Source organism: Geotrypetes seraphini, chromosome 14, assembly GCF_902459505.1.
Source record: "Geotrypetes seraphini chromosome 14, aGeoSer1.1, whole genome shotgun sequence".
Taxonomy (NCBI): Eukaryota; Metazoa; Chordata; class Amphibia; order Gymnophiona; family Dermophiidae; genus Geotrypetes; species Geotrypetes seraphini.
Window position 1 is genome coordinate 61,235,908 of NC_047097.1, and position 26,363 is coordinate 61,262,270.

The 26,363-nt window shown below is 44.6% G+C and overlaps 2 protein-coding genes across 6 annotated transcripts in view; both read left to right on the forward strand.

Moving 5' to 3' along the window:
- Positions 1 to 12,422, forward strand: part of CARNS1 (carnosine synthase 1) — a 97,696-nt gene extending 85,274 nt beyond the window's left edge. For all 5 annotated transcript variants that reach the window (XM_033919996.1, XM_033919997.1, XM_033919995.1 and 2 more), the window contains 2 exons: positions 3,899 to 4,176; positions 9,787 to 12,422. In XM_033919996.1, the coding sequence (XP_033775887.1) occupies positions 3,899 to 4,176; positions 9,787 to 11,016 (1,508 nt within the window). In that variant the 3' untranslated portion in view covers positions 11,017 to 12,422. The remainder of the gene's footprint in view (positions 1 to 3,898; positions 4,177 to 9,786) is intronic.
- Positions 12,423 to 22,226: 9,804 nt separating this feature from the next.
- Positions 22,227 to 26,363, forward strand: part of RPS6KB2 (ribosomal protein S6 kinase B2) — a 34,273-nt gene continuing 30,136 nt past the window's right edge. The window contains exon 1 of the mRNA XM_033920443.1: positions 22,227 to 22,488. Coding sequence (XP_033776334.1) covers positions 22,414 to 22,488 — 75 coding nt within the window. The 5' untranslated portion in view covers positions 22,227 to 22,413. The remainder of the gene's footprint in view (positions 22,489 to 26,363) is intronic.

Below are 26,363 nucleotides of genomic sequence, written 5' to 3' on the forward strand. Positions count from 1 at the left end.
ATCGCTCCTGCCCCGAAAACCAGCTAGACCACCAGGTAAGGCCAGGATGCCAGGAGAAGGCGGAAGGGAGGCAGGGGTGGGTCAGAGCCGGATATTCGCGGTTTTTCGCCACTCGCGGTCTGGCTCTGCCCCTATCCCCCGCGAATAACGAGGGAAAAGTGTAGAGAGTTAATACAAATGGCAGTCGCTGGAACTGAATTGACTTTCAGTTGTTAGTCAGCTCTCATGCATTTGCTATAATAAGAAAGTGCAATTGACATGGCTATTTGTAATCTCATACCAGGTGGCAGCTGATAATTTGGATGGAAGCAACATAGCGATGCCCTGCTCTGTTTAACTGTTGAATAATGTCTGGTAACTCTATGCTGGGTACTAGTGACCTGGATTGACCACTGTTGGAAGCAAGAAGCTGGTTGGTCCTAGTTTGGCATATTGGGGTCCCACTCACTCAGAAATAGGGCCGTGATCCTGACGACATAAATCTTCGTGAAGATTTTCCCACTCTTGCATTTATTTACTTAACTGATAGCCTTTCCTTTGTCAGCGATACATCAAAGCAGGTGTACTTAACCCTTTTGAAACGTAGCTGTGCCGATACTTACCGGAAGATTCTACCACCTAATTATTAATAATAATAATAACTTTATTTTTTCTATACCGCCACAATCTTGCGACTTCTAGGCAGTTCACAAAGAAGAAGAACTGTACAATCAGCTAATTACAGTAGACGAATACAAGGTGGTTGAAAGGAAAATTATACATAGGTTGAATTATAAGAAATTAACTATTTTACATTGAAAATAGTCGGACACCAGCGAGTATCAGGATACAATTATGAAGAGGGAATTTTAGCAGACAGGGAATGTGGATACCTAGTGTGAGGAAGAAATTCAGGGTAAGGTGTGGAAGTTATGTTCGCGGGAGAGTGTCTGGCTAGGACAAGAATTTCTTAAACAAAGTGGTCTTTAGTTCTTTCTGGAAGATGCTGTAGGTCAGCCTTGCGGTATCGATGAAATAGCCTAGCCATGATTGCTGTCTACCAGCTTGAAACTTGAAAGTTCTGTCCAGGAAGGTTCGATATCTGCAGCCAGCGATAAGTGAAAAAAAAAAAAGTACTTTCTCTGATTTGTCATAGAAATGGTAGCTATTTGCTTAAGTGATCTTTAGTCAACTGTTCCTTATTCACCCATTCAACCCCATTCACAGTTTTTTTTTTTTAGAACTCTATTATAAATCCTCCATAGGGGAACTGGAACCATCCCCTATACCATTTCTGTTGCCTTTCCCTGAACCTTTTCTAGTTTTTCTATATCTTTTTTGAGATGAGGCAACCACAGCTTCCCACAGTATTCAAAGTGGGATCGCCCCATGAATCAATACAGATGTACGAGTCAATACGGGGAAAAAAATCGCTCTATTATGCAATCTTCCCTAATGCTACCTAGCCAGTTTTAATTCGTATCTGTTTACTGATCACAGCTTCACACAGAACACAATTAACAACCAGCTCTTTTGGGATCTTGCCAGGTAATTGTGACCTGGATTGGCCACTGTTGGAAAAAGGATACTGGGCTTGATGGAACTTCAGTCTGTCCCAGTATGTCAACACTTATGTTCTTATGTAACAGAATCACAGTTTTCCAGAAATAAACATGGCATTAGTTCTTTTTGACTCTATCCCTAGATACCCTTTCCTCCAATCAAATAATTTAGGAAAGCACTGTGAACTCCCTTCTATAGACAGTTTTATTGATAGGTTTGCAGAACGCTGCTAGTAAATCATCAGTTTTATTTCTAAGTTATTTCAAAAACCAGAAGTGTATAACAACTGGTCCAGGTGATTTGCTACTATTTAGGGGCCCTATTACTAAACACATTTATGCAGGTCTTTCCTGTGCGCTTAGGCCATTTTTTGCTGTGGCTGGAAAAAGGTTGATTTTCTATTTTGTGCATTAATGGCTACATGCTAATGGTGGATACCCAAAAAATTAATAGGGAAAAGCAAATTACTATACAGTGGAACCTTGGTTTACGAGCATAATTCGTTCCAGAAGCATGCTCGTAAACCAAATTGCTCGTATATCAAAGCAAGTTTCCCCATAGGAAGTAAGGGAAACTGCTTTGATTGGTTCCACCTCCTCCCCCCCCACGAGGCTACCAGCGCTGCTCCATTCTCCCCCCCCCCCTTGAGGAATCCGACGCTGTTCCAAACCTCTCCCCGCGATCCAGCTTCCCCCCCTCTGTGAAACGGCATCCCCCCCGCTCGCGTTGCCCCCCCTCCACCGCGATCCTACTTTCCCCCCTCCCGAGCAGTCAATGACACCCTTTACCCGACTTGGCACCAGTGCCGGTGCCCGAAGATCCTCCCTCTTCTGGCGCGGCTGGGCGGTGCTTCGGAGATCCTCCTTCTTCTGGGCTGGGCTGGGCTGGGACTGGCTTTGAGCATTTGCGCATTAGTGCACTCTCGAAAGAAGAGTGCACGCTTTCCAAAACAGGGTGTACTAGCAATGATATTGCTCCCAAAGAAAATGAAATTTCCCCCAAATGACACAGGAAATGACACAAAATGCAAAGTTTTGGCTGTGCAGGTCCTACAGACACATTCTTGGTGTACAGCTTTCCTGCCAGCAGACCATTTTTCTCCAACCAGGACAGGGGTGGAGGTGGACCCACTCTACTGTATTCCCATAAAGGTCTTTGCTATCTATTTCTCTGTTTGCCTCAGCATCTCCAGGTCTGCCACTCTAAACTCCCAAACTCTGTTTTCAAAAGGTTGATGGCAGTGACAGATGTGATGTTGCTGCTGAATTGGACCTATTTCTAAATGACAAATCTCGTGAATTAATCAATGTATCATAGTTTCCTCATATCAAGACACCAATTTCTGAAATATAATGTATTTGCTTGCAAGTGCTTTTCAGCATGGGTGGATAAAATATGACCCCCCAAGAAGACGCAACATGACAGACAAAGGTGTTGAAATGCAATGGCTCCTTCATTATAATGGAAACTGTTTAAGTAAAGCATTAGCAAGTGTTATACTTCAAACACAGCTCCGTGATATGAGGAAACTATCATTGGATCTATTTCTAACCGACACTTCAAACCTGGAAACCTATGATCAACCATTGTGATTGAACAAGTTTTTGTTTCTCTGCTGGCACTGACACCAGAAGACTCTGACTGGTGCTGCCATTCTGAGGGTCGGCACTCAGTCAGTTGAGTATTGATATTCAGCACTTGGATCTTTTCCAGATAAGCCCCGCCACTAATGGAAAAAGTGGACGCGCCGAAAGTTAAGCCCTGCCACCTTTTGCCAGCGCATGCAACCTTAACCAGTGAAGTTCTCAGCACAACGGCCCCACAACGCGGCGCGATGTGTATAAAGTAAAGTGTGGGGGGGTTCCCCCCACTCCCCCCCCCCCGTCGGAGCACCCAAAAAAGATTATAAAAAAGAGGATATGAAACTTAACATTATCAAAAAATAGGATAAACTGTCGACCATTTTTTTAAGGGCTCCGATTACTTTCTACAGATCGCGCCTCTTTTTTATCATTTTTTTTGGGTGGCGGGGGTTAACTTTTTGGCGGGGCTTATCTGGAAAAGATCCCAGCACTTTAACCAGCCAGGTTAACCGTATAAATAGGACCGCATGAAAGTAAGTCCTAACCGGCTATGCATTAGCCAGCTCCACAAAATCAAATATTCAAGATTGAAGTCTGGACATGACCAAACATTGAATATCTAGGTTTAACCACCAGCAGTAATCAGCAAAACATCGATTGCTGCTGGCTGAATCTCGGGCCCGTTATCAATAAATGGCAGAGGAGCCTTAGAGCTCACAAGACTGAATATTCTCTGATTTTTTTCTCACCTAGCTGCTTTATCTCATTTCCAGGTGTGGACTTCCTGTTGACTTTGGTTGACCAGAATGTGACTGCCATCGCCCTGGAGCTGAACGCCCACCTCTGCCTAGAGACTTGTGCTGTGTTTGAGACCGTGAATCAGCCATTGGCGGTGGCAGGGGCGCGAGAGTCAGCCGAGAGGCTGCTGGTGTCGGTAATGCTGAAGCGTTCTCAGTGCTTCATCATGGAGGGGAAACAAATCCTTGTCATCGGAGCCGGGGGTGTCAGCAAGAAATTTGTCTGGGAGTCGGCCAGGGATTATGGGATCAAAGTATGTTTTATATAACTTCATATCTGTGTCTCCATTAGGTGCTGGAAAGATTGCTCTTATTTGTAAATTGCCCTGGTTGTTTTTAATACCACGTGGGGAGGTCTAAAATAATACACAGCAGCTTGAATCTTGGATTTCCTCTTAGTGCGCTGCAAATGGAAGGGGCGTGATATATTAGGGAAAGCTCAGAAGTCTGGGTCTATATGTGATTTCTAAACGTTGAACCTCCATGGGTTCTTTTGTGACCTTGGACAAGCCATTGAATACAGGATTTAAAGCATAATGATAGGGAAGAATGTACCAAAATTCCTATGAGTCAGATTTCCTGAAAAATCTGTACTTGAGAGGGAAATTTGGCAGAAGAATAGTTGGATAAAAACAAAAATGTCAATTTTAGACATACTTAGTAGAGAATGACACGGTGACAAAATTCATCACCGTTCCCGTCCCCGCGGATAACCGTGGGAAATAATCCCATTTCATTTTTTAGTGTCTATTTCAGCCTCAGTCCTTCTACACCAGCATTCTTCAAAAGCAAAGCTTGAGGGTCAGTGGCTGTGCTTATGTGAGCCATTGTGACATCACTGATATGATTGGCTCTTAGGCACTGGTGGAATGAGGCTTTATGACATCACAATATCTGCTCTGGAATGTTGCTGCTCAATCTCAGCATTCTTCAGAGCAAAGCTTGCGGGTCAGTGGTTGTGGCCATTCATACTCTGATTCTTAAGGGAGCCAAGGATAATGAAGCCATTGTGACATCAGTGATATGATTGGCTCTTAGGCACTGGTGGAATGAGGCATTATGACATCACAGTTTCTGCTCTGGATACCAGAGACTGTCATTCTGTAGTGTCTGTTTCAACCTCAGTCCTTCTACACCAGCATTCTTCAAAGCAAAGCTTGCGGGTCAGTGGTTCTGGCCATTCATACTCTGATTCTTATGGGAGCCAAGGATAATGAAGCCATTGTGACATCACTGATGTGATTGGCTCTTAGGCACTGGTGGAATGAGGCATTATGACATCACAGTATCTGCTCTGGATACCAGAGACTGTCATTCTGTAGTGTCTGTTTCAGCCTCAGTCCTTCTACACCAGCATTCTTCAAAGGGGTCTCAAAGTCCCTCCTCGAGGGCCGCAATCCAGTCGGGTTTTCAGGATTTCCCCAATGAATTTGCATGAGATCTATGTGCATGCACTGCTTTCAATACATATTCATTGGGGAAATCCTGAAACCCCGACTGGATTGTGGCCCTCAAGGAGGGACTTTGAGAGCCCTGGTCTAGGGGGGTCCGGATTTTCCAATTGGAAAATCTGGCAACCCTAATACAACAGGCCCTACACGTGAAAAAGGCCACTTACCAGACAAGGTCATAGCAAATAATCCCACACTGCTGTCCTGGACTGAATGGTTACCATTAATATGGTCAGACCACTAAAGATGTAGATTCACTTTAAATTGCGAAACATCTCACAAAAATCCAAGACCGAAAAGAAAATACATTAAATCTAGAGGACAAAAATCGATGTCCGAATGTTCTTGGAAAAGCTGAGACCCTCTTTACAAATGACAAATTCAAACCTGGACCAAATTCATGGAATTCGTAGAAATCACGTTAGAATTAGTAGAGAGGAAAGTGCCCGGAAGCGAGAAGAAACTGTGGTTTTCAGCAGAACCAAGAAGTCTGAAAAAAGAACGCTGAAAGGTAGAAAGAGCTTGGAGGAAATCTGGAGATTAAAGTGCCCAGAGACACATAGAGGAAACATATTATATTATAACAGATAAAACAAAATAAACAAAAATACTTTCAGATTTGATCGAAGTAGACAAACCAGACTTAAAAGAGTTGTTCAAGATTCTAACAAAACTGACAGACTGCACAGAAGTGACTGCCGCAAACATAGCTCCCCCCACATCCAGACAATTGAGCGCAGTACGGAGGCACGCGCCGAAGAAAATTACTGTTTTAGGGCTCCAAAGGGGGGGCGTGGGGGGAACCCCCCCCCACACACTTTACTTAATACAGATCGCGCCGCGTTGTGGGGGGTTTGGGGGGTTGTAACCCCCCACATTTTACTGAAAACTTCACTTTTTCCCTGTTTTTAGGGAAAAAGTTAAGTTTACAGTAAAATGTGGGGGGTTACAACCCCCCAAACCCCCCACAATGCCGGCGCGATTTGTATTAAGTAAACTGGGGGTGCTCCCCAACAAAACCCCCCGTTGGAGCCCCTAAAAACAGTAATTTTCTTCGGCGTGCGCCTTTGTCTTCCGCGTTGTTGTCTATGAACCCTTTCTTTGCACTGTTTGTTCTTCGAGGCAAGGACTTTCTTCTCCCGTTTGTTGGTATAGGTGGGATGGGCTTAGATCCAGTTGGCGTTTCATTTCAGATAACTCCTTGGGTTTTGGCCAGGTAAATCCAGGTCACTAGTACCTGGCCAAAACCCAAGGAGTTATCTGAAATGAAACGCCAACTGGATCTATGCCCATCACACCTATACCAACAAACGGGAGAAGAAAGTCCTCGCCTCGAAGAACAAACAGTACAAAGAAAGAGGCAAGGGAGGCTTCCTAGACCTAGACCGAAATATGCCGGAAGAAGTGCTAAACTGGTTAGTCAAGGTGATTAATTCTACCTAGGGCAAGGATGGCTCTCAGAGGAATTCAGGGAAATCCTAATCACACCCACCCCTGAAGGAGTAGACGTAGACCCATCCCAACGACGGATTAGTTTCTGTTCTTGTTATAATCCCCCTCCTCCGTAATAGAAGGTCATTCCCTGGCACATGGGTTTAACTTATTCTACTTTTTTAGATTTGTCATTTGGATCCATAACATCATAAATCTTAGGGGTCCTTTTATTAAGCTGCGGTAGGGGTTTAACGCACTTTAAACCGCCTGCCGCGCTAGCCGCTAGCGCCTGTATTGAGCAGGCATTAGTTTTTTAGCTGGCCGCGGAGGTTAGCGCATGATGAAATGTCCGACGCGCTAATCCTGCTAGCGGGGCTTGATAAAAGGACCCCTAAGAGTTAATTTCATTGGTTTTGAATTGTTCTATTTATCTCCTGTTTCCCTTTTGTGTTTTCCCTTCCCTTTTTCTCCCTTTGAATAAAAAATTGAAATCTTAACTGACATTTTAACCTTTTTTTTTTTTTTTTTGGGGGGGGGGGTTGTTGGTCATGTTATGTCTTGTTTTTTTGTACTTGTTTTCACTATTTTGTTCTAAGTTTTAGAAATTATTCCCACCCCTATGATTTTATTGTACAACACTTAAACTTCAATTTATATTGTATGATATATCATATAAAGTGAATGTGAACTTCAACTAGAGAATTAGATTCAGTAAATACAATATAATACAATCCTTATGTATACTGCCAATACGGAGAGATTCACAGCGGTTTACATAAAACAAACAATACAGAATTGTGAATTAACGTACAATTATATCTCCTTAAGTACAAATTCCTCAGAACTTTTTTAAAACTCTTAAAAACTTGCTAATTAATCTAAATAGGCAGAGTTTTCCAACAGTTTGGCCACTTGATAAGCCCATTAGCTTTTTTCAGTGGTGTTACAAAGCATAAGCTATAGTTCTATAGTGTAACAATTCAGAGCTAATTACACGGGTTGTTGTCATGGTATTATAATGCATCTTCCAAGAAAATAATCTCATTTTACATTCAACCTATACCTATACACACAGCTTCTCACAAATCCAACTAAAATCTAACTAAAAATGTGAAATATAGAGAATAAGATACATGTGGATCGATTTTTCGCTCCGTCAAAAATTACAAAGACTAGGGGACACTCGATGAAATTGCAGGGAAATACTTTTAAAACCAATAGGAGGAAATTTTTTTCACTCAGAGAATAGTTAAGCTCTGGAACGCATTGCCAGAGGTTGTGGTAAGAGCAGATAGCGTAGCTGGTTTTAAGAAAGGTTTGGACAATTTCCTGGAGGAAATGTCCATAGTCTGTTATTGAGAAAGACATGGGGGAAGCCATTGCTTGCCCTGGATCGTTAGCACGGAATGTTGTTGCTCCTTGGATTTTGGCCAGGTACTAGGGACCTGGATTGGCCACAGTGAGAACGGCCTACTGGGTTTGATGGACCATTGGTCTGACCCAGTAAGGCTTTTCTTATGTTCTTAAAATACAGAAAAAAAAAAAAGTAAACATAGCATAACAAAATACAGAAAAAAAAGTAAACATAGCATAACAAAATTAAAAACAAGTCCTAATAACAAAAACAAAAAGTATACATTAAAAAAGTAAAATAAAATAAAATAATAATCAGTTTTAAATACACAAGGAATAATTCTTTCACTTCAGGTACTCCTCATTTTGCTGTTCTTCAAGGGATGGCACTCTGGGACTCAGGTTCTTTATAGAATAGCGCTTAGAGCTGATTTCCGCAACTAAAATAATGCACTTACGCCAGGTGAAAATCCTGGTTCGTAAGTTGGGCATGCACCCCCCCCCCCCAATTCTCTGATATTGCGCATAACTTTTGGGAATGCCTATGACCTGTACATGACCTTCTTATGGCCATGTTTTCTTTTACCGTCTCCCCTTTTACAAAACTGCGAAAGCGGTTTTTCGTGCCGGTCGGCGTGCTGAATGCTGTGCGTTGCTCTGATGCTCAGGAGAACTCTATGAGCAGCATAAAGCATTCAGCTTTTGCAGTTTTGTAACGGGAGGAGGTTAGGTAGCCCATGAGGGAATTTGGTTCATAGACAACTCGGCGAAAGACAAAGGCGCGCGCCGACAACTTAGCGCAAGACGGAGGCGCGCGACGAAGAAAATTGCAGTTTTTAGGGACTCTGACGGGGGGTTTTGTTGGGGAGCCCCCCCCCCCAGTTTACTTAATAGAGATCGCGCCGGCATTGTGGGGGGTTTGGGGGGTTGTAACCCTCCACATTTTACTGTAAACTTAACTTTTTCCCTAAAAACAGGGAAAAAGTGAAGTTTTCGGTAAAATGTGGGGGGTTACAACCCCCCACATCCCCCTCAACGCCCCCACAATGCGGCGCGATCTCTATTAAGTAAAGTGGGGGGGTTCCCCCCACGCCTCCCCCGTCGGAGCCGTAAAAACAGTAATTTTCTGCAGCGCGCACCTCTGCGCTCCGCTCAATTGTCTGCGTGCGCCTTTGTCCCGGCGCGCTTTTGACCTGACACCGGTAATTTAAGCACTGCACTTTATAGCATCGCATATGGGCTGTTGCATGTACAACTCCAAATTAGTACCGATTATCCAAATTAGTACCAATTATTTAGTGTTAATGACTCAGTAACTAATTTGGTTGTGTGCACAACTCCGGGTCATGCACAAGTTTGGATGCAAAATTTGGGCAACCTTTGTAGAATCCAGGGGAGAGTGTGTAATTTTCCACCAATAGTTTAGCATGCTGCGTACTTGGCCTATCAGTTCGTGCCCAGTGCAGAATCACATCCCACCATCAAGCACTGAGCTCTATTTGCACCATCTGGTGTTTGGACGCGATCCCTGCAGCCCTTCAGCGCCTACCGCTTAGATGTCCTTGTCCTGCATTTTTCCTGCCAGTGGCTAAATTTAATCGCTGCCTCTCTTCTTTTGCTCCTCAGATTCACCTGATCGAATCAGACCCAAACCACTTTGCCTCACGGATCGTGGAGAGCTTCATTCATTATGACGTGACAGACCACAAGCGTGACAAGGAGCACGCCCAGCGACTGGTGGAGCTGATCCAAGATCGTGGCATGCGGCTGGATGGCTGCCTCTCTTTCTGGGACGACTGCACGGTGCTGGCAGCTCTAGTGTGTGAACTGCTGGGTCTACGCTCTAGCTCGTCTTCTGCCCTACGCATCTCTAAACAGAAAAGCTTCACCCATCTGCATCTGCTCCATCAGGACAACTCTCGCTGGCCCTCTGCTGCCCTCTACGCTGTGCCCTGCTGTCACCTGAAAAACGCCATCGACGTTGAGAAGGCGTCACGCTACATTAGCTTTCCTGGGGTGATGAAGCTGGAGTATGGAGCAGGAGCCGTGGGGGTGAAACTGGTGGAGAATGCCGAGCAGTGCCAACAGCATTTTGAGAAGATCTCCAACGACCTGCGGGAAGACACAGACTACCCGGGCATTGGACTGGGCATAGGGAATGCCATGCTATTAATGGAGTATGTGTCAGGAACAGAGCATGATGTCGATGTCATCATTTATGACGGCAGGTTGATGGGAGCATTTGTCTCAGACAACGGTCCCACCCGTGTGCCATACTTCACCGAGACAGCTGCTAATATGCCAACTTATCTGCCCCCGGACAAAGAGGCACAGCTGGTGATGGCAGCGTACCAGTGCTGCATGGGCTGTGGGCTCGTAGACGGTGTCTTCAATGTGGAGCTGAAACTGACACCCACCGGGCCCAAGTTGATTGAGATCAATCCGCGGATGGGGGGTTTCTACCTACGTGATTGGATACAGGAGATATACGGTGTGGATATCATGCTGGCCAGTTTAATGGTGGCATGTAGTATACCCCCGGTGGTGCCCTTGCATTATGCTCGGCCATCCCTACATCTGATGGGAGTGATGTGTGTGGTGTCGCAGCACTTGAAGATCCTAAAAAGCACAGCCAACTTAGAGACGCTCCAAGCCCTGCATGCACATGGCGTTATCCGTCTCAACACGTTCGATGACGAAATGATATCCAGCGAGTACGAAGAGCCCTACTGTAATGTGGCCTGTGCAGGTACTAGCCGGGAGGCAGCACGGCTACAGCTGATTAGCGTCTGTCGCATCTTGGGCATCGACACACCCGAGTATCCTGTGGAGTACTTCACCTCTGACTTCAAATAATGCTGAAAAGAGAACAAAATGAGTAATAGAAAGAACTGATGATCAAGCTGAAAAATATGCTTTATGGACAACCATATAAAGTGGAACCAGAAACTAGTGCCAACATGGACCGTGTTTCGGCTACAAAGCCTGCATCAGGAGTCCTTAGGAAATCCACCTATCAGTACTGTTTCATTTGTTGCTGTGACGACGCCATACAAGGTTCGGTTTGTTATACAATGCTTTGGTCAACTGATTAGTGGATTTCCGAAGGACTCCTGATGCAGGCTTTGTAGCCGAAACACGGTCCATGTGGTGTCCAGTTTCTGGTTCCACTTTATATGGTTGTGGTTTTAAGCAGATTTTTCAGCCTGACGGTCTGGTCTTCTCTGATCGTTTTGTTACTCATCTTGGTTTCGGTGCAAAGTTTGTTCTTCTCCATTTTTTTGTGGAAACCAGACCACCACCATCCACTGATTTCAGGGCACAAAATTTTCCATAGTGATCCAGGGTACTTCCTACTTTCTGCGCCCCCACCAGATACAGAAGCAGGGAATTATTGGATAGTTCCATTAATAAGTATAAATATAATAAATAAAAAATAATAAAGATATCATTTATTTTCTAAGAGAGAAGACTTTTCCGGCACTTTCCAGAAGGACACCCTATACCTTCACTTGCAATGTTTATGTTTATTAAAATTCTTAATGTACCACTTAAACTACAAATAAGATCAAAGCGGTTTACAAAATAATCTAATAAAAGTAGCAGTTTACAAAATAATCCAATAAAAATAGGAAAGAAAAAGAAAAAAAGGAAAATCACATACACTAAAATAAACATATGCATACACACATTCTAATGCATATATACTAACAATGCAGATAGTACAGAGGAATTCAGTCAGTTAAACTTAAAAAAAACACCCCACATTCTAATAATCTCTCTTGTGATACTAAATTCCCGTAAGCTACTCTAAATGTACAATTTCAAAGGAAGGATGAAAACCAATTTAATACTGTCCCTTTTATGCCAATTTCTCGCAGAAGACTTAATCAACCAGATCAAGAGTAGAGCTCAAATCCAAAGAAACTACCAGTGCAAAGTCTAAAATAGAATTACTTCGCTTAGAAAGCCTGCTAACATAGACTCCATACTATGCATCCTTCGAAATCCTGCCTGTCTTGAGTGTAGCACATTAGATGACTCCAGAAATTATACCAATTGTTCCCAAACTATTTCAGTTAGCTTAGGCAGAAAGCAAAGATTGGAAATTGGTCTATAACTTGCTGGGTTTAACACTTCCAAACTGCTATATTTTTATTTTTTTTTTAATATGGGTTTAGACTAGCAGGGACAACTAAAACAAGAGGTCATTCAGAAAAACTGAGAGGAGACAGATTCATAACGAATGCAAGGAGGTTCTTCTTCACTCAGAGGGTGGTGGACACCTGGAACGCGCTTCCCGGAGAGGTGATAGGACAGAGTACAATTCTGGGGTTCAAAAAGGGACTGGATGACTTCCTGGAAGCGAAGGGGATAACAGGGTACAGATAGAGGTTTACCGTACAGGACATTGAGCGAATAGGGTATGGATATTTTAGGTTAGGTAGGGAACACTTTCAGGTCATGGACCTGGGGGGCCGCCGCGGGAGCGGATTGCCGGGCATGATGGACCCCTGGTCTGACCCGGCAGAGGCAACGCTTATGTTCTTATGGGTTTAATTACTGCCTGTTTCCAAAGAGTTGAAACTAGAGAATGACACGGGGACAATTTTTTTCCTTGTCTCTGCAGTATCTCAGTTTCTTCTGCCCCATTCCTGTAAGCTCTGCCTTAACCGCACAAGCCTCGAACACTTATGATGTTAAAATGTTTGAGGCGTGTGCAGATGAGGACGGAGCTTAGACATTGGTAGAATGAGGCATTATGACATCACAATCTGAGCTCTAGAATGCTGCTACTTATGATTTTAAAGCGTTTGAGGCTTGTGCAGATGAGGACAGAGCTTAGGCATTGGTGGAATTATGACATCACAATCTGAGCTCTAGAATGTTGCAATTTAGGATTTTAAAGCATTTGAGGCTTGTGCAGATGAGGACAGAGCTTGCAGGAAGTTTCTATGGCTCTTAAGGGAGATCAGTATCAAAAGTAGAGTTAAAAAAATTATTAACTCTTCTTTCTCTATGCACCCAAAGAGATTACGGTAGTAATTTTCAATAATATTGTGATTATGTAGATCTTCCCCAGAAATCATATCTAGACTGTTTACTTGTCGTTACAAACCAGCCAAATGGCTGTTCAGTTGGATCAGACAATACTGCAGTCATAGGTCATAAACAACCCTCTTAAGGGGAGCTCTGCATCTCCAAACGCCTGTTTACTTGGCACTGTTGCTCTCGTCCAACATCAAGTTACATAAAGCAGTCGTTTCACCACCTGCCAACGAAAGAGTTAACTGCTCATTATAAAATCTCTGGACATTCCTACAATGCCCCAAAGCTGAGCTAGTCCATTGATTGTCTTTTTCCAAATTCTCTCTGCCCTCCTTAACTGCCTTCTAATCAATATAATGCCCCATGAAACCAATCTTTATCTTCACTTGCAATGATGGAGTAGACGGCTTCTTTTTCTCACCTTCCATTGATTTTCTCTCCGCAGCCGGTAGGACTGTACTGGGCTATAGCTGTACTCATAGAAAACATAGAAAAAGACGGCAGATAAGGGCCGCGGCCCATCTAGTCTGCCCACCCCAATGACCCTCCCCTATTTAACTCTGTGCAGAGATCCCACGTGACGATCCCATTTCTTCTTAAAATCAGGCACGCTGCTTGCCTCGATCACCTGAAGTGGAAGTCTATTCCAGCGATCAACCACTCTTTCGGTGAAAAAGTATTTCCTGGTGTCGCCGTGCAACTTCCACCCCCCCTGATTTTCCATGGATGTCCTTTTGTTGCTGTCGGACCTTTGAAAAAGAAGATATCCTCTTCTACCTCGATACGGCCCGTGAGGTACTTGAACGTCTCGATCATATCTCCCCTCTCTCTGCGTTCCTCGAGTGAGTATAGCCGCAATTTATCCAGCCGTTCCTCGTACGGGAGATCCTTGAATCCCGAGACCATCCGGGTGGCCATTCGCTGGACTGACTCCAGCCTCAGTACATCCTTGCGGTAATGAGGCCTCCAGAATTGCACGCAATATTCCAGATGGGGCTCTTGTGAAACTCTTGTGAAACTCACCCACTACGGCCTCACCCACTTAATCACTGCGAAGGAGAGAATACAGTGGGCTGGGAGAAAGTTTTGCCTCTTGCCATATTTGCACCCCACGTGATTGCACTACTCGCATAGCCCTTCGGAAGGCGCAAACGGTTGTCTTCTCCGGCGAGGGTGAGAGGCATCCGGGGTGGTTGCACCGCTCCCATGCCCTCTTCTTTTCCCCCCCAACCACTTCTTCCCCGCCCCCTCCTGCCACACAGGCGTTCCCCTTCCCTTCCCCCGCACCTCTTTAACGTTCCTGGCGCGGGTCCAGGAAGTGACATCAAAGGAAGAGCTGACGCTGGCGAGAGCAGCAGGTTGGGGTTGCTGCTTGCGCCACGAACACAGGGGTGCGTGTGCACAGTAGTGGTGGGGCGAGGAAGAAGCGGGGGGGCCGAGAGAAGAATGGGTGCTGGCGCCCCCGCCATGATGGTGCCCGTGGCGCCTCCCCCCCTTTATTTCGCCACTGGTCTTCTCTCCCTCCCTGAAGCTCCAGCATAACCTCCACATTGCAAAACTAAGCCCCAATGGCATAGAAAGCTAGTACCCGAGTGTCCTGTGCCACAGCACTGCAGGCAGATCATTTAAGAGGCCCATCAAATATGATCCCTCGACATCAGTGGTCTCAAGCTCGCTGCCCGACGGCCACATGCAGCCTGCCAGGTACTAGTGCTGCCTGCTCTTTGCAGCGTCCTCTGGCTTACCCCTGGCCTCCCGCTCTTACCTTCAGATAATTACCGATTGCCGGGGCTGTGGCCATCCTTGCAGGCTGCCGTTGTCCTCAGCAGCACTTTCCCTCTGCCACGATCCTGCCCCTGATGTCAGAGGAGAGGCGGGACCGTGGCAGAGGGAACGTGCTGTGGAGGCCGATGGCAGCCTGCAAGGATGGCTACAGCACCGGCAATCCTCTCTGCAGGCTGCGGTAATTAGCTGAAACTACAACAGGGAGGCTAGGGGGGAAGCTGGAGGACACTGCAAAGAAGGGGGAACTTGCTGGCCTTCGGGGGGGGGAGGGGAAGATTTATAAACTATAAAGAGTTTTACCTCATGCAAAATTATTTCTTTAATAAGACATTAACTATTTTTTTTTCTGCAGCCCTTCATGTACCTACAAATCCAAAATGTGGCCCTGCAAAGGGTTTGAGTTTGAGACCACTGATCTACGTGGAGCGCATGAGCAATCGCTCATACATTTTACGACTGTTACATGGTCGTGTACAAAAATGCTGATCTGACCCGACTTTCAAAAAATTTAAACTATAAAAAATCAATTAAATTAAACTAAATCAATTACTGTATGTGTGATGGTTTTTTGTACAGAAATGCACTGCTAATACAGTACTGGGATCAAAAAATGTTGGTTTTTAGAACTTGTTGCTCGTGCAGAAGAAAATTTGCCATGCTTTAGAGGGAGCATTGCCCGTTATCACCTTTTGGTGATTGCTCTGAAGAAAGGGATGTTACTCGGGGTGTGCGGCGAGGTTTGGTTCTTGGACCTGTTCTTTTTAACATTTTTGTAAGACGTTGCTGAAGGGTTGTCTGATAAGATTTACCTCTTTGTGGATGATACCAGAATGTGAAATAGAGTAGATACCCTTGATGGTATAGATAACATGAGGAAGAACCTAGTGAAGCTTGAGGAATGGTCCGGAATTTGGCGGCTAAGATTTAATGCTAAGAAATGCAAGGTTATGCATTTGGCCTACAAAAACCTGAGGGAACAGTACAGCTTAGGGGGTGAAGAACGTTTGTGCATGAAAAAGGAGAGGGACTTGGGTGCGACAGTATGTGATGCTTAAGGGGGGCCAAACAGGTTGAGAAGGTGACAGCGAAAACCAGAAGGATGCTTGGGTGCATAGGAAGAGGTTTGGCCAGGAGGAGAAAGGAGGTAATAATGGCCCTGTATAAGATTCTAGTGAGACTCTATTTAGAATAGTGTGTACAATTCTGGAGTCCATACCTTTCTCACCTGCTACGTAGCATCTCTTTTGCCTCACTCTCTCTGTCTTCCACCATGCAGCAACTCCTCTCTCTCTCATCCCTGTTATTTATTTTCAAAATTTATATACCACTATTCTCCACTGATCGGGGGCATAGTACTATTGAGCAAGCCTGGTAAAATGCCCAGAAAGCAAAGAAAAAGAGTACTTTATTCAGTATTTATTGATTGGTACATGTCCATGGTAGTCTGTGAACCCCAGGTGTCAGAAAGTCAAAGCTCTAGAACCTCCTCTCAAAAGATTTGAGTAGCCCTCTTCTATATGTGCCATCTCTGCTTACACTCATGCTGTCCATCAAGATGTTTTACTGTGTATAGTACCATCATTGTAAGTACCATCTGATGCTATACTATGTACCAGTATTTGAATATTGTTTCAGCTGAAAATGTTGTACTCCTTCTTAGGTGAATTTCTAAAAAAAAGGCAGTAAATAAATCTTAATGAATAAACATGCATACCTACATAATAAAACAATTAACATGTGTCATCTCCTCTTTGTCGCTGTCTCCCTGAATTCTACCTGTGTACATGTGTGTGTCTCTCTCTTCCTCCATTCAGGATTTCCTCTCTGTCTGTTTCCCTCTGCCATCAGCATCATCCTATCTCCCCCCCCCCGGATCCCTGTATAAGAAGCTAAACCTCCCCAACCCCAACTGTAACCTTCATTTCTCTCCTATCTACCCATCCCACCTCCACCAACCCACTGCCTTCTTGGGACTGATGCAGTGGCAAAAATAACAGAAAAGCTGTGCATTTTTGCTAGCTCTGCCAGAGGGCTTTCCTTCTCCCAGAGAGCTAAGCTGCATCCACAGAGCTTAAGCCCTTCTTCTTCTTCAGTCTAAGAGAGAACAGTTGCCATATTTGTAGACCACATGGCTGTATGAGAACCTGAGTCTAGCATTGTTTTCCTACCAGGTTTTCAGCCTTTATTTCTAATAATCTAACACAGCTTAGGTTCTATATCTGACTCTGGAGAACAGTGTTATTTCCACAAGGTGTGGACACACTCCCAGCTTGAATACGATGGGCTGGTAGAGTGAGAAGATTCTGTGTCAAAGTTGAACTGCCTTGAAGTCATCAATTGTAAGTGTTTATTCTTTACTTTGTGTTATTAAAGAAAGCTGTTCAAGAAATACAGAGTCTGTCTGGTAACACTAAGATTACAGAAGTAATAGTTAACTGAATAGTTAACTGAATACAATTGCCAATATAACTCAGAGTGAGATTAACATTGTTTGGCTATTCAGAGGAGTCCTGTTTTTCAGTACAAAGCCTGAGGAGATTTCAGTGAGAAAATCTATAAAGACTGTTCAGGGAAGCTGTAAACTGTCCAGTAAAGCTATAGTCAGCACATTCCTTAGCAGTTTTATCCGCTATAATACTCTTAGCGTGCATGTGCACTTCAATTGCCGTGGTGCTGTGCGTCCATGGTGCCATGCCCCTGCATGCGTAGTAGGAGCCTGTGGCAATTTGCGAAGCGTACACCAGTTTCCCCAGTGGCAGTGGCAGTTTGCGACTCGTGACGCAGTTTCCCAAGCTGAAAAAGAAGCAACGAGCCCGCAGCAGGTCCTAGCACAGCTGTTTCAGAAAACACGTAAGGGGTGCTGCTGGACAGTGGTCACAGGGAAGGGGTGCTGCTGGACAGGGGGGATGTAAAGCAGGGAAGGGGTGCTGCTGGACAGGGGGGAGGTAAAAGTAAGGGAGAGCTACTGCTGGACAGGGAGAGCAGGGAAGGGGTGCTGCTGGATATGGGGAAGGTAAAAGGGAGAAGGGCTACTGCTGGACTGGGGGAGCAGGGAAGGGGTACTACTGGACAGGGGGGAGGTAAAAGGAAGGGAGAAGGGCTACTGCTGGACAGGGGGAGCAGGGAAGGGGTGCTGCTGGACAGGGGGGAAGTAAAAGTGAGAAGGGCTGCTAGCACCTGTTAATGTAACAGGCTAAAAAACTAGTTATGTATAAATTTCTGACTGGCCAGATACTCTTAATATAATTATAATCCAGTAAGGGAAAGGTAGGAAGCTTTTAAGCTATCTGTTTTAGTTTAGGCTTGCTAAGTGGAAGGCTTAAACCACACATATAGAATTAAGGGGCAGATTCTCAAAACTAAAATCTTCCTTTAACGTGCTCACTAAACTGGTTCCAGACGGTTTAGCATGCGTGTTTTAGAGACGGATTATCAAAATAGCTTACTGAGGTCTTTTCTTCCGGTTAAGGGCTGTAGATTTCAAAGATATCAACCTGCATCTGGGGAGGAGCTTAAGGCTCTGATTGGCCCAGAAGCCTAAGGCTCCTCCTATAGAAGGGGCTTTAAACAACCTGGGTCAATCAGAGCCTTAAGCCCCTCCCCAGTGCATCCCAGGATGCACCGGGGAGGGAAAGGTCTACCATTTTAAAGAGGTGGACCTGCTGGCTGGAGGAAATAGGCATCCCTCTGGCCAGCCATCCTAAGCAAGGTAAGGGAAGGGGTGGGCGGTCATCAGAGGCATAGGGGGCTGCATGGTGGCAGGAGGGAGTGGGCATCTCTCCCGCTGCCGGGAAGGGGGGTGAGTTGGGGGTGCAGGTTGACAGCGTTGGTGGGAGGGAGTGGCCATCTCTCTCGCTGTCATTGTTTGGCAGAAGAGAGTGAGCATCTCTCCCACTGCCAGGGGGGGTGGCGGGTGGCAGGGGTTGCTTGATGTCAGCAGCGGGAATGGGCATCTCTCCCACTGCTGGGAGGTTTTAGGGGGCATTGCTTGGCAGCAGGAAAGAGTGGGCATCTCTCCAGCTCCTGGGGGGTGTTTAATTGGCAGCAGGACAGAGTGGGCATCTCTCCTGCTGCCAGGGTGGGTGTCGGGTGGGGGGTTGTTTGACTTTGGCGTCTCAGTTTTCTTTTTAGCATTTATTCTGTGCATGTGCCCATCGCTATAATCAGCGAACCTTCACTAATCTCCGCCAACTTCATTTGCATGAGTGTTTTTTTGAGAATGACTCGCTTTTTTAAAATCACTACAATAATGGCTGCGATAGCAGCCCATTGTTTTTTTGAGAATTTGTGAGAATCTAGCCCTAAACTCTGTAAATAACGCCCAACTAAAAGGAAAAGTACCCAACAATAGGTGTAGATATTTACAGGACAGTTCAATAAAGGTGCTGTCTATTATGCATCCTTTATTGAAAACAGTCATAAATATCTGTGCCCAACTCAAGTGTCATGGCTAATTTGTGTGGAAATTTTGGTGCTGAAATAATGGCATGTCAGCATGCAATGCATAATGATGTCATTTGTGCGGGGACAGTGAGAAAAATGACAATGGGCAGAACGCAGCCAAACTTTTCTGAGGGAGACACACTTCTGCTTGCCAGGTTCATGATAGCCAGGGACAGGAGGCATTTTATCATCCCTGGTTGTAGGAGGAGAGGCTACAAGGGCTACAGGAGGGCATAATGGAGGCTCACTGCCTCTTACAATGAGTAAGCCACCGTCCCTAGGGTGGAAGGAGCAAAATGCTATGGGTGGCTTGGGGTGAGGGGTCTTTAATAAAGCATAAAACAGGCCAAATAGTAATAACTCAATTCAAAGGAGTCACTTTCTTTCGACATGACCAGTGAGTTTGTAATATTCAAAAATGGCTTAAATTCTCAATGTTTTCGTCTTAGAGCATGAACTGCTTAAGTTTGCTTTATAAGATTTCAATCATCTCAATCATTCAGATAAGTTAAAATAAATTTTAAAAGTTTTTTTAATAAAAAGATATTTATAAAAATATTTAAGTAAAAATATGACCTAGACCTATGAGGAATAAATACCAAAATTTCCCCGCTGAGAAGAATATGCATATGGCGGTGGAATGGTGCATTTGAGGTCTTGGAAATTATCAAACAGATTTATTCAGTTGAATTGAAATTAATAATTGATGGAATGGGCAAAGAGATGGCAGATGAAGTTCAAAGTGGAGAAATATAAAGTATTACATGTAGGAAGCAGAAACCTGAGGTACAGCTATACGATGGAAGGGATGTTATTGAATGAGAGTACCCAAGAAAGGGACTTGGGGGTAATGGTGGACAGGTCAATGAAGCTGGCGGCACAGTGCGCGGCGGCCACTAAGAAAGCAAATAGAATGCTAGTTATAATCAAGAAGGGTATTACAACCAGAACGAAAGAAGTTATACTGCCGTTGTATTGGGCGATGGTGTGTCCGCATCTAGAGTACTGCGTACAGTATTGGTCGCCGTACCTTAAGAAGGATATGGAGATACTTGAGAGGGTGCAAAGGAAAGCGACACGTGTGATAAAAGGTATGGAAAACCTTTCATACGCTGAGAGATTGGAGAAACTGGGTCTCTTTTCCCTGGAGAAGAGGAGACTTAGAGGGGATATGATAGAGACTTATAAGATCATGAGGGGCATAGAGAGAGTAGAGAGGGACAGATTCTTCAAACTTTCAAAAAATACAAAAACGAGAGGGCATTCGGAAAAGTTGAAAGGGGACAGCTTCAAAACAAATGCTAGGAAGTTTTTCTTCACCCAACGTGAATGCGCTTCCAGAGGGCATGATAGGACAGAGTACGGTATTGGGGTTCAAGAAGGGATTGGACAATTTTCTGTTGGAAAAAGGGATAGAGGGGTATAGATAGAGGATTACTGTACAGGTCTTGTACCTGTTGGGCCACCGCTTGAGCGGACTGCTGGGCACGATAGACCTCAGGTCTGACCCAGCGGAGGCACTTCTTATGTTCTTATGAATTTAAGAAAAATATTTATCTTACAGTGAGTTTATAAGGCATGTTTTACTTCTTCTGATGAAGGTGCACCAGTCAAAATACAGCCGTGTTGAGAGAAAGAGACTGCATGAAATTGAGAGTGACTGCTTTGAATTGAGTCTGTTCTCCCAGAGAACAACTTATTATTTGGACTGTTTTATGTTTTATTAAAGGTGCTTTGGACTTCATTGTGTTCTACTTTGTTCATTTGTTGACATCCCATGAAACTCTCTTTGCTCCTTTCATTTGTTCATTGGTGTGAGGGGTACCATTGGTGGGATTTGAACCTGGGGGGTCACTAACCACTAGGCTACCTCCTCCATTTCACCACAACCATTCCCTACAGCATGTCAGGTATCTGTACAGATCCCATTTGGGGGGAGGGGGGCAGCATGTGTACGTCAGAGTGGAAGACTGCCGTTTCTGAAAAGGGGGAAGAGCCTGATGGCCTCCACCTAAACGGCATGATTATGAGCTGCACTTTTAAACCTGGAATCTTTGCAGGAGCAATGATGGTTAAACATAAGGGGAAGCCCCAAACGTATCCATTAGAGTCTGAGCCCCCACTCTCCAACTCTGGTGCAAAAGATTTCCAGCTTCATCATGCCTGCTTCTGGACCTACAGAACATAAGAACAGCCTTACTGGGTCAGACCAATGGACCATCAAGCCCAGTAGCCCATCCTCACAGTGGCCAATCCAGGTCACTAGTACCTGGCAAAAATCTAAAGTGTAGTAGGAGTGCTCTGAGAAGCAGCAGCAGAGCAAGGCGTCTTGGACATGACTCTTAGCCCAGAATGCCACAAGATGCCTCCTGACCCAGACGTGGTGTTGCAACACTACAGCAGGAAACACCACTGGGTGCTGAAGTGACGGTAGCGGCAAACGCGCGCGCTAAAACCGCTAGCGCACCTTTGTAAAAGGAGCCCTAAGTGTCTTGTCATTCTAATTGCACATTTTTTGAAAACGATTAGACTGTGATATACAGCACTCCAAGGTGTTTGAAGGCACTTTAAGCATATGCGGTGATTGGCTGGTGAGGCAAGATTCTTGGGGTAAATACCCCTTGTTTTTGTCTCTATGTCTCTGAGCACATTCAGCCTTTGAATTATATATATATATATATGAGAAGTCTAATGCTTATGAGCACAAGGTTGTTCATCTTTTTAAAGGCGTGACCTTTATGCTCGAACTACATTTCCCACAACCCCCCGCTTCCGTCTCCTGATTCTCTGACCAGACCGACGCAGGAACGCCTTTCGGGCGGAAACGGGACTAAAGCCCAACTCTCGCCGACGGGTGACGTATCTAGTTTCGGTGCGCTCGAGGCGTCACGCACGGACTGGAGATGAGTTACAGAGGAACCGGGGCGGAGGAGCTTTAAAGTCCGGGCCTCGGCGAAGAGCGAGCGAGGACGTGTCATGGCCGGGGTCTTCGACATCGACCTGGAGACGGAGGAGGGCAGCGAAGACGAAGAGGCGGAACTAGGGAGCGGAGTGAGTAGGGCACCGCCTGAATGCCCGGGAAAGAACAGGCGCTGCTATTGGTTGGCGTCTCCCGGACGTCATCAGCCTGTTTGTAAACTGCGGCGTCGACGTCACAATAGGGTTTTGGGTTTTTTTTTATATATATAAAAAGCGTCTCTGCTGTGATGTCAGTTGCCATTTAGGGAAACTAAAACTTTAATTAGTACCACACACTGTTGTCCTTAATTATTCCTAATAGTTGCCATTTAGAAACATCTGCTCCTATTGGGCAAACTCTGCTATTATGCAGTCCACCACCACCACAAGACACACCCCATTCCCATCTTTAGGTTTCTGCTGTTACTCCCTTTTTTGATACTTCTTCCTACCCCTCTCAACCCTTTCTTAGTAGGGAAAATCGTGGGGAAAAAGTTTTGTTTTCAGTCCCCCCCCCTCCATTTTTAGACCTTTGATGTGCAGTTTAAGCTCTTTTTTGTTGTTATATTTTTGTATGTGCACACGCTCATATCTAGCCCATGTATGTTCATTCAGTAGGGTCTGCTAATCTGGCATACTCATGAGACGGGAAATATAACATTTAAGTAAACAAAGCAGTATAGGATCAGTAAAAGTGTGTGACTGTCTGTCCCTTGGGTGCCCTGTCGTCTTCCCTGCACTTTAGCCTTATCAGAAAGTACATGTTCTTTTTATTTCTCAAGATGTGTATTTTGTCTTTCTGTAGAAACGCCCAAAGTGGAAGGCAAGCAGTATACACATGATCCAACAAAATAAAGCAAGACAAGTCAATAATATGAAATTAAAAACCAACAGGTCAATATGAAATAAAATAATAATTTAATAAATATTTCTTATATACCGCCCAACCAGAAGATCCGGGCGGTTCACAGCAAGAGAACTAAGAACATAAGAACATAAGCAGTGCCTCTGCCGGGTCAGACCAGAGGTCCATCCCGCCCAGCAGTCCGCCCCCGCGGCGGCCCAACAGGTCATGACCTGCCTTAATCACCAGAAGGGGCCCCCTTACCCCCTAGGTTTCTCATCGAAGTCCTATCTTCCCATCAATGTCCTAACCCTCCGGCCTTGCACCTGCACGACCTGGTGAGCTGTCTATACTTATGCAACACCCCAGCACCTCCCTCAGTACCCCACGATCCCCTTTTCCCTCAGGAATCTGTCCAATCCCTGTTTGAATCCCTGTACTGTACTCTGCCGGATCACTTCCTCCGGGAGCGCATTCCATTTGTCCACGACCCTTTGGGTGAAGAAAAACTTCCTTGCATTTGATTTGAACCTATCTCCCTTCAGTTTCTCTGAGTGCCCCCTCGTACCTGTCGTCCCTTTTAGTCTGAGGCATATCAGTGAAGATGCAAGATACAATACGATATGATACAATGCGATACAAAGCAAAATGAGCAATTTCCAGCCAGTAATACAAAATTTGTGATACAACCTTGAGAAATTTGTGCTCTTAAGCTAGGGCTTCTTAACCATTTTTTATTCCTGCATCCCTTTAACTGACCCACACGTCTCCTAACCACTAATGTTGCTAAAATTGCAGTAGTGCACAGTTATACTACCAAAGAAGTCGCACTTAAAACTACAATGTTACATAAATTGCACATAATGTTGTTGAATAAAATGGTCTGCTTACAAATGGTACACACTAGGAAACTTTTTTTTTTTTTAATCTTTATTGATTTTCAAACTTCAATAATGTAATACAATTGACATATCAGAAAAACTTCACAAAAACACATTATTAACTACATAATTATTACATTAACAATCATTTCCTCCCCTCCTGAACTTATTTGAATAATAAAAAAATAATTTCAATATTATAATGAAATGAATAAACTTTTCAAAATATATTTCTCCCCCCCCCCCCCCCACCCTGGATGTGCAATGAATGTAATGAAAAAAAGAAAGAAACATGACCTTAATTATAATACAATAAAATTAGTCAATGGACTCCATATATCTTTGAAAGACTTATTATTCCCAAAATGTTCTGCCATCATCTTTTCATACTTGTACGTGGTACACACAGTTACCCACCAAATAGTAAAATTAATCCTATCATGATTTTTCCAATTATGGGTAATCAGCTGAACCCCTATTCCTGTCAATATCATGAAAAGGCGATTTTTAAATTTGTCTAAAGTAGGAAACATTTTGCTCATAAGCATTACAGTAATTTCAGTCATTAGATCGGAGAGCCTTTGCCTTGAAGACGTGATGTTTACAAAAAACCCCAACTTGGTTTTATCAGCACGTTGCTGCTGTTTACCCTCAATCCGTGCTCGAAAACTGTGGTTCAGTTTTTGATAGTGCAACATGCGTATTGTCGCATGCATTCAGCCTGTTTCTGTTCTGGGTGAATTACTTTGAAAACTGTCGTAATGCCTTCACTGAGGGATGAGATGTCAATAATTCAGCCACGGGTGTAAAAGTTCACTTTATTAGTAGTAGCACTGTGAAGAGTCGAACACTGAGTGTTTCGGCATCTATTTCTTTCTCAAGAGTCTCGAAGTTTGATTTCTCGTGACCATTAGCTTTGTTTTTTTCTCTCTCCTCGCTTCAAATATTGACCTGCGCTTAATGCTCTATTCATGTGATAGACTACAAATCAGCCTTCGATAGGGTTACCAGATGTCTGGGCGTCCAGAGGGCTTTTCAAAACCCGGCATTTTGTCCGGGTTTTGGAAGGCTTCTAGCAACGATCATTGGTTTTGGAACTGTGAGTATGGTAGTATGAAGGCAGCTTGTCACAATGTTAGTAAGTTATGCTGCACAGTATTTTTGAGGCTTTTTCTCCACTGTTGTTGAAAATACCACATACTCTGTGTTCTCCCACTTTTGGCATCGTGACTTTCAGAATAATTTTGCAATAGTTACTATGCAGTAATCATTGTTCTTTGACAGCGGTTCCCATAGTGAGGAAGGAGAGCTGGTGCTAAGCAGATTTCTACAGCCTGTAACCCAAAATTGGCAAGGAGAGACGGAGATTAAGTGTACCAGTATTTAATTACGAACAAGTAGAGCCTGTGTAGACTACCAGATTCAGCTCTGGGCACCCTGTTGAGCAGACTGCATGGAAATGTGCAGGTCTTTCTCTGCCAACTGCGTTATGTTCCCTCTCCCAGGGGCTGTTGAGTGTTGCCTCCCAGCATCGCTGACCACAGCTAGTTCATAGAACTAGGGTTCCCAGATGTCCGGGTTTTGAAAAACTTTGAAGAAATCGGTGTCAGGCAGGAGGGCATCCCTGCATGTGCGGACGTCCTCCTGCCCAACAAGAGCAGGCAGCAGGGGGGCTGGGGCGGGGTTAGGGTGTTACAGGGCAGGGATGGATGGAACTGGGCGGACCTGGGGCCGGGTCTAGGGCTTCGGATTTTCCAATTGGAAAATCTGGCAACCCTCCATAGAATGAAACCCATGTCCTAGTACAGTGTTTCTCAACTCGGTCCTGGAGTAGCCCCTTTGCCAGTCAGGTTTTCAGGATATTCACAGTGAATATGCGTGAAAGAAATTTGCCTCTATTGGAGGCAGTGTATGCAAATCAAGTTTATGCATATTCATTGTGGATATCCTGAAAACATGGCTGGCAAAGAGGTTCTCCTGGTATCCTCATCCCTCCTCTGTTAGCCTGTAGAAAGCTCTTGATCCATTGCACAAGAAGCTACGAGTTGGATAAACTTGTAAAGAGCGCTTGATGACCGCCTTAGATCGTCAGGAATGTTCTTCTGAGCACTTTTTAGAAATTCTAGGTAATATATATAGAACTAGAACAAAGCATAAAGGGAAAAAGATGATACCTTTTATAACCCCCCCCCCCCCTTCACGTAACCATGATGGTGGTTTTTGGCACTGGCCCGCTGAATGCT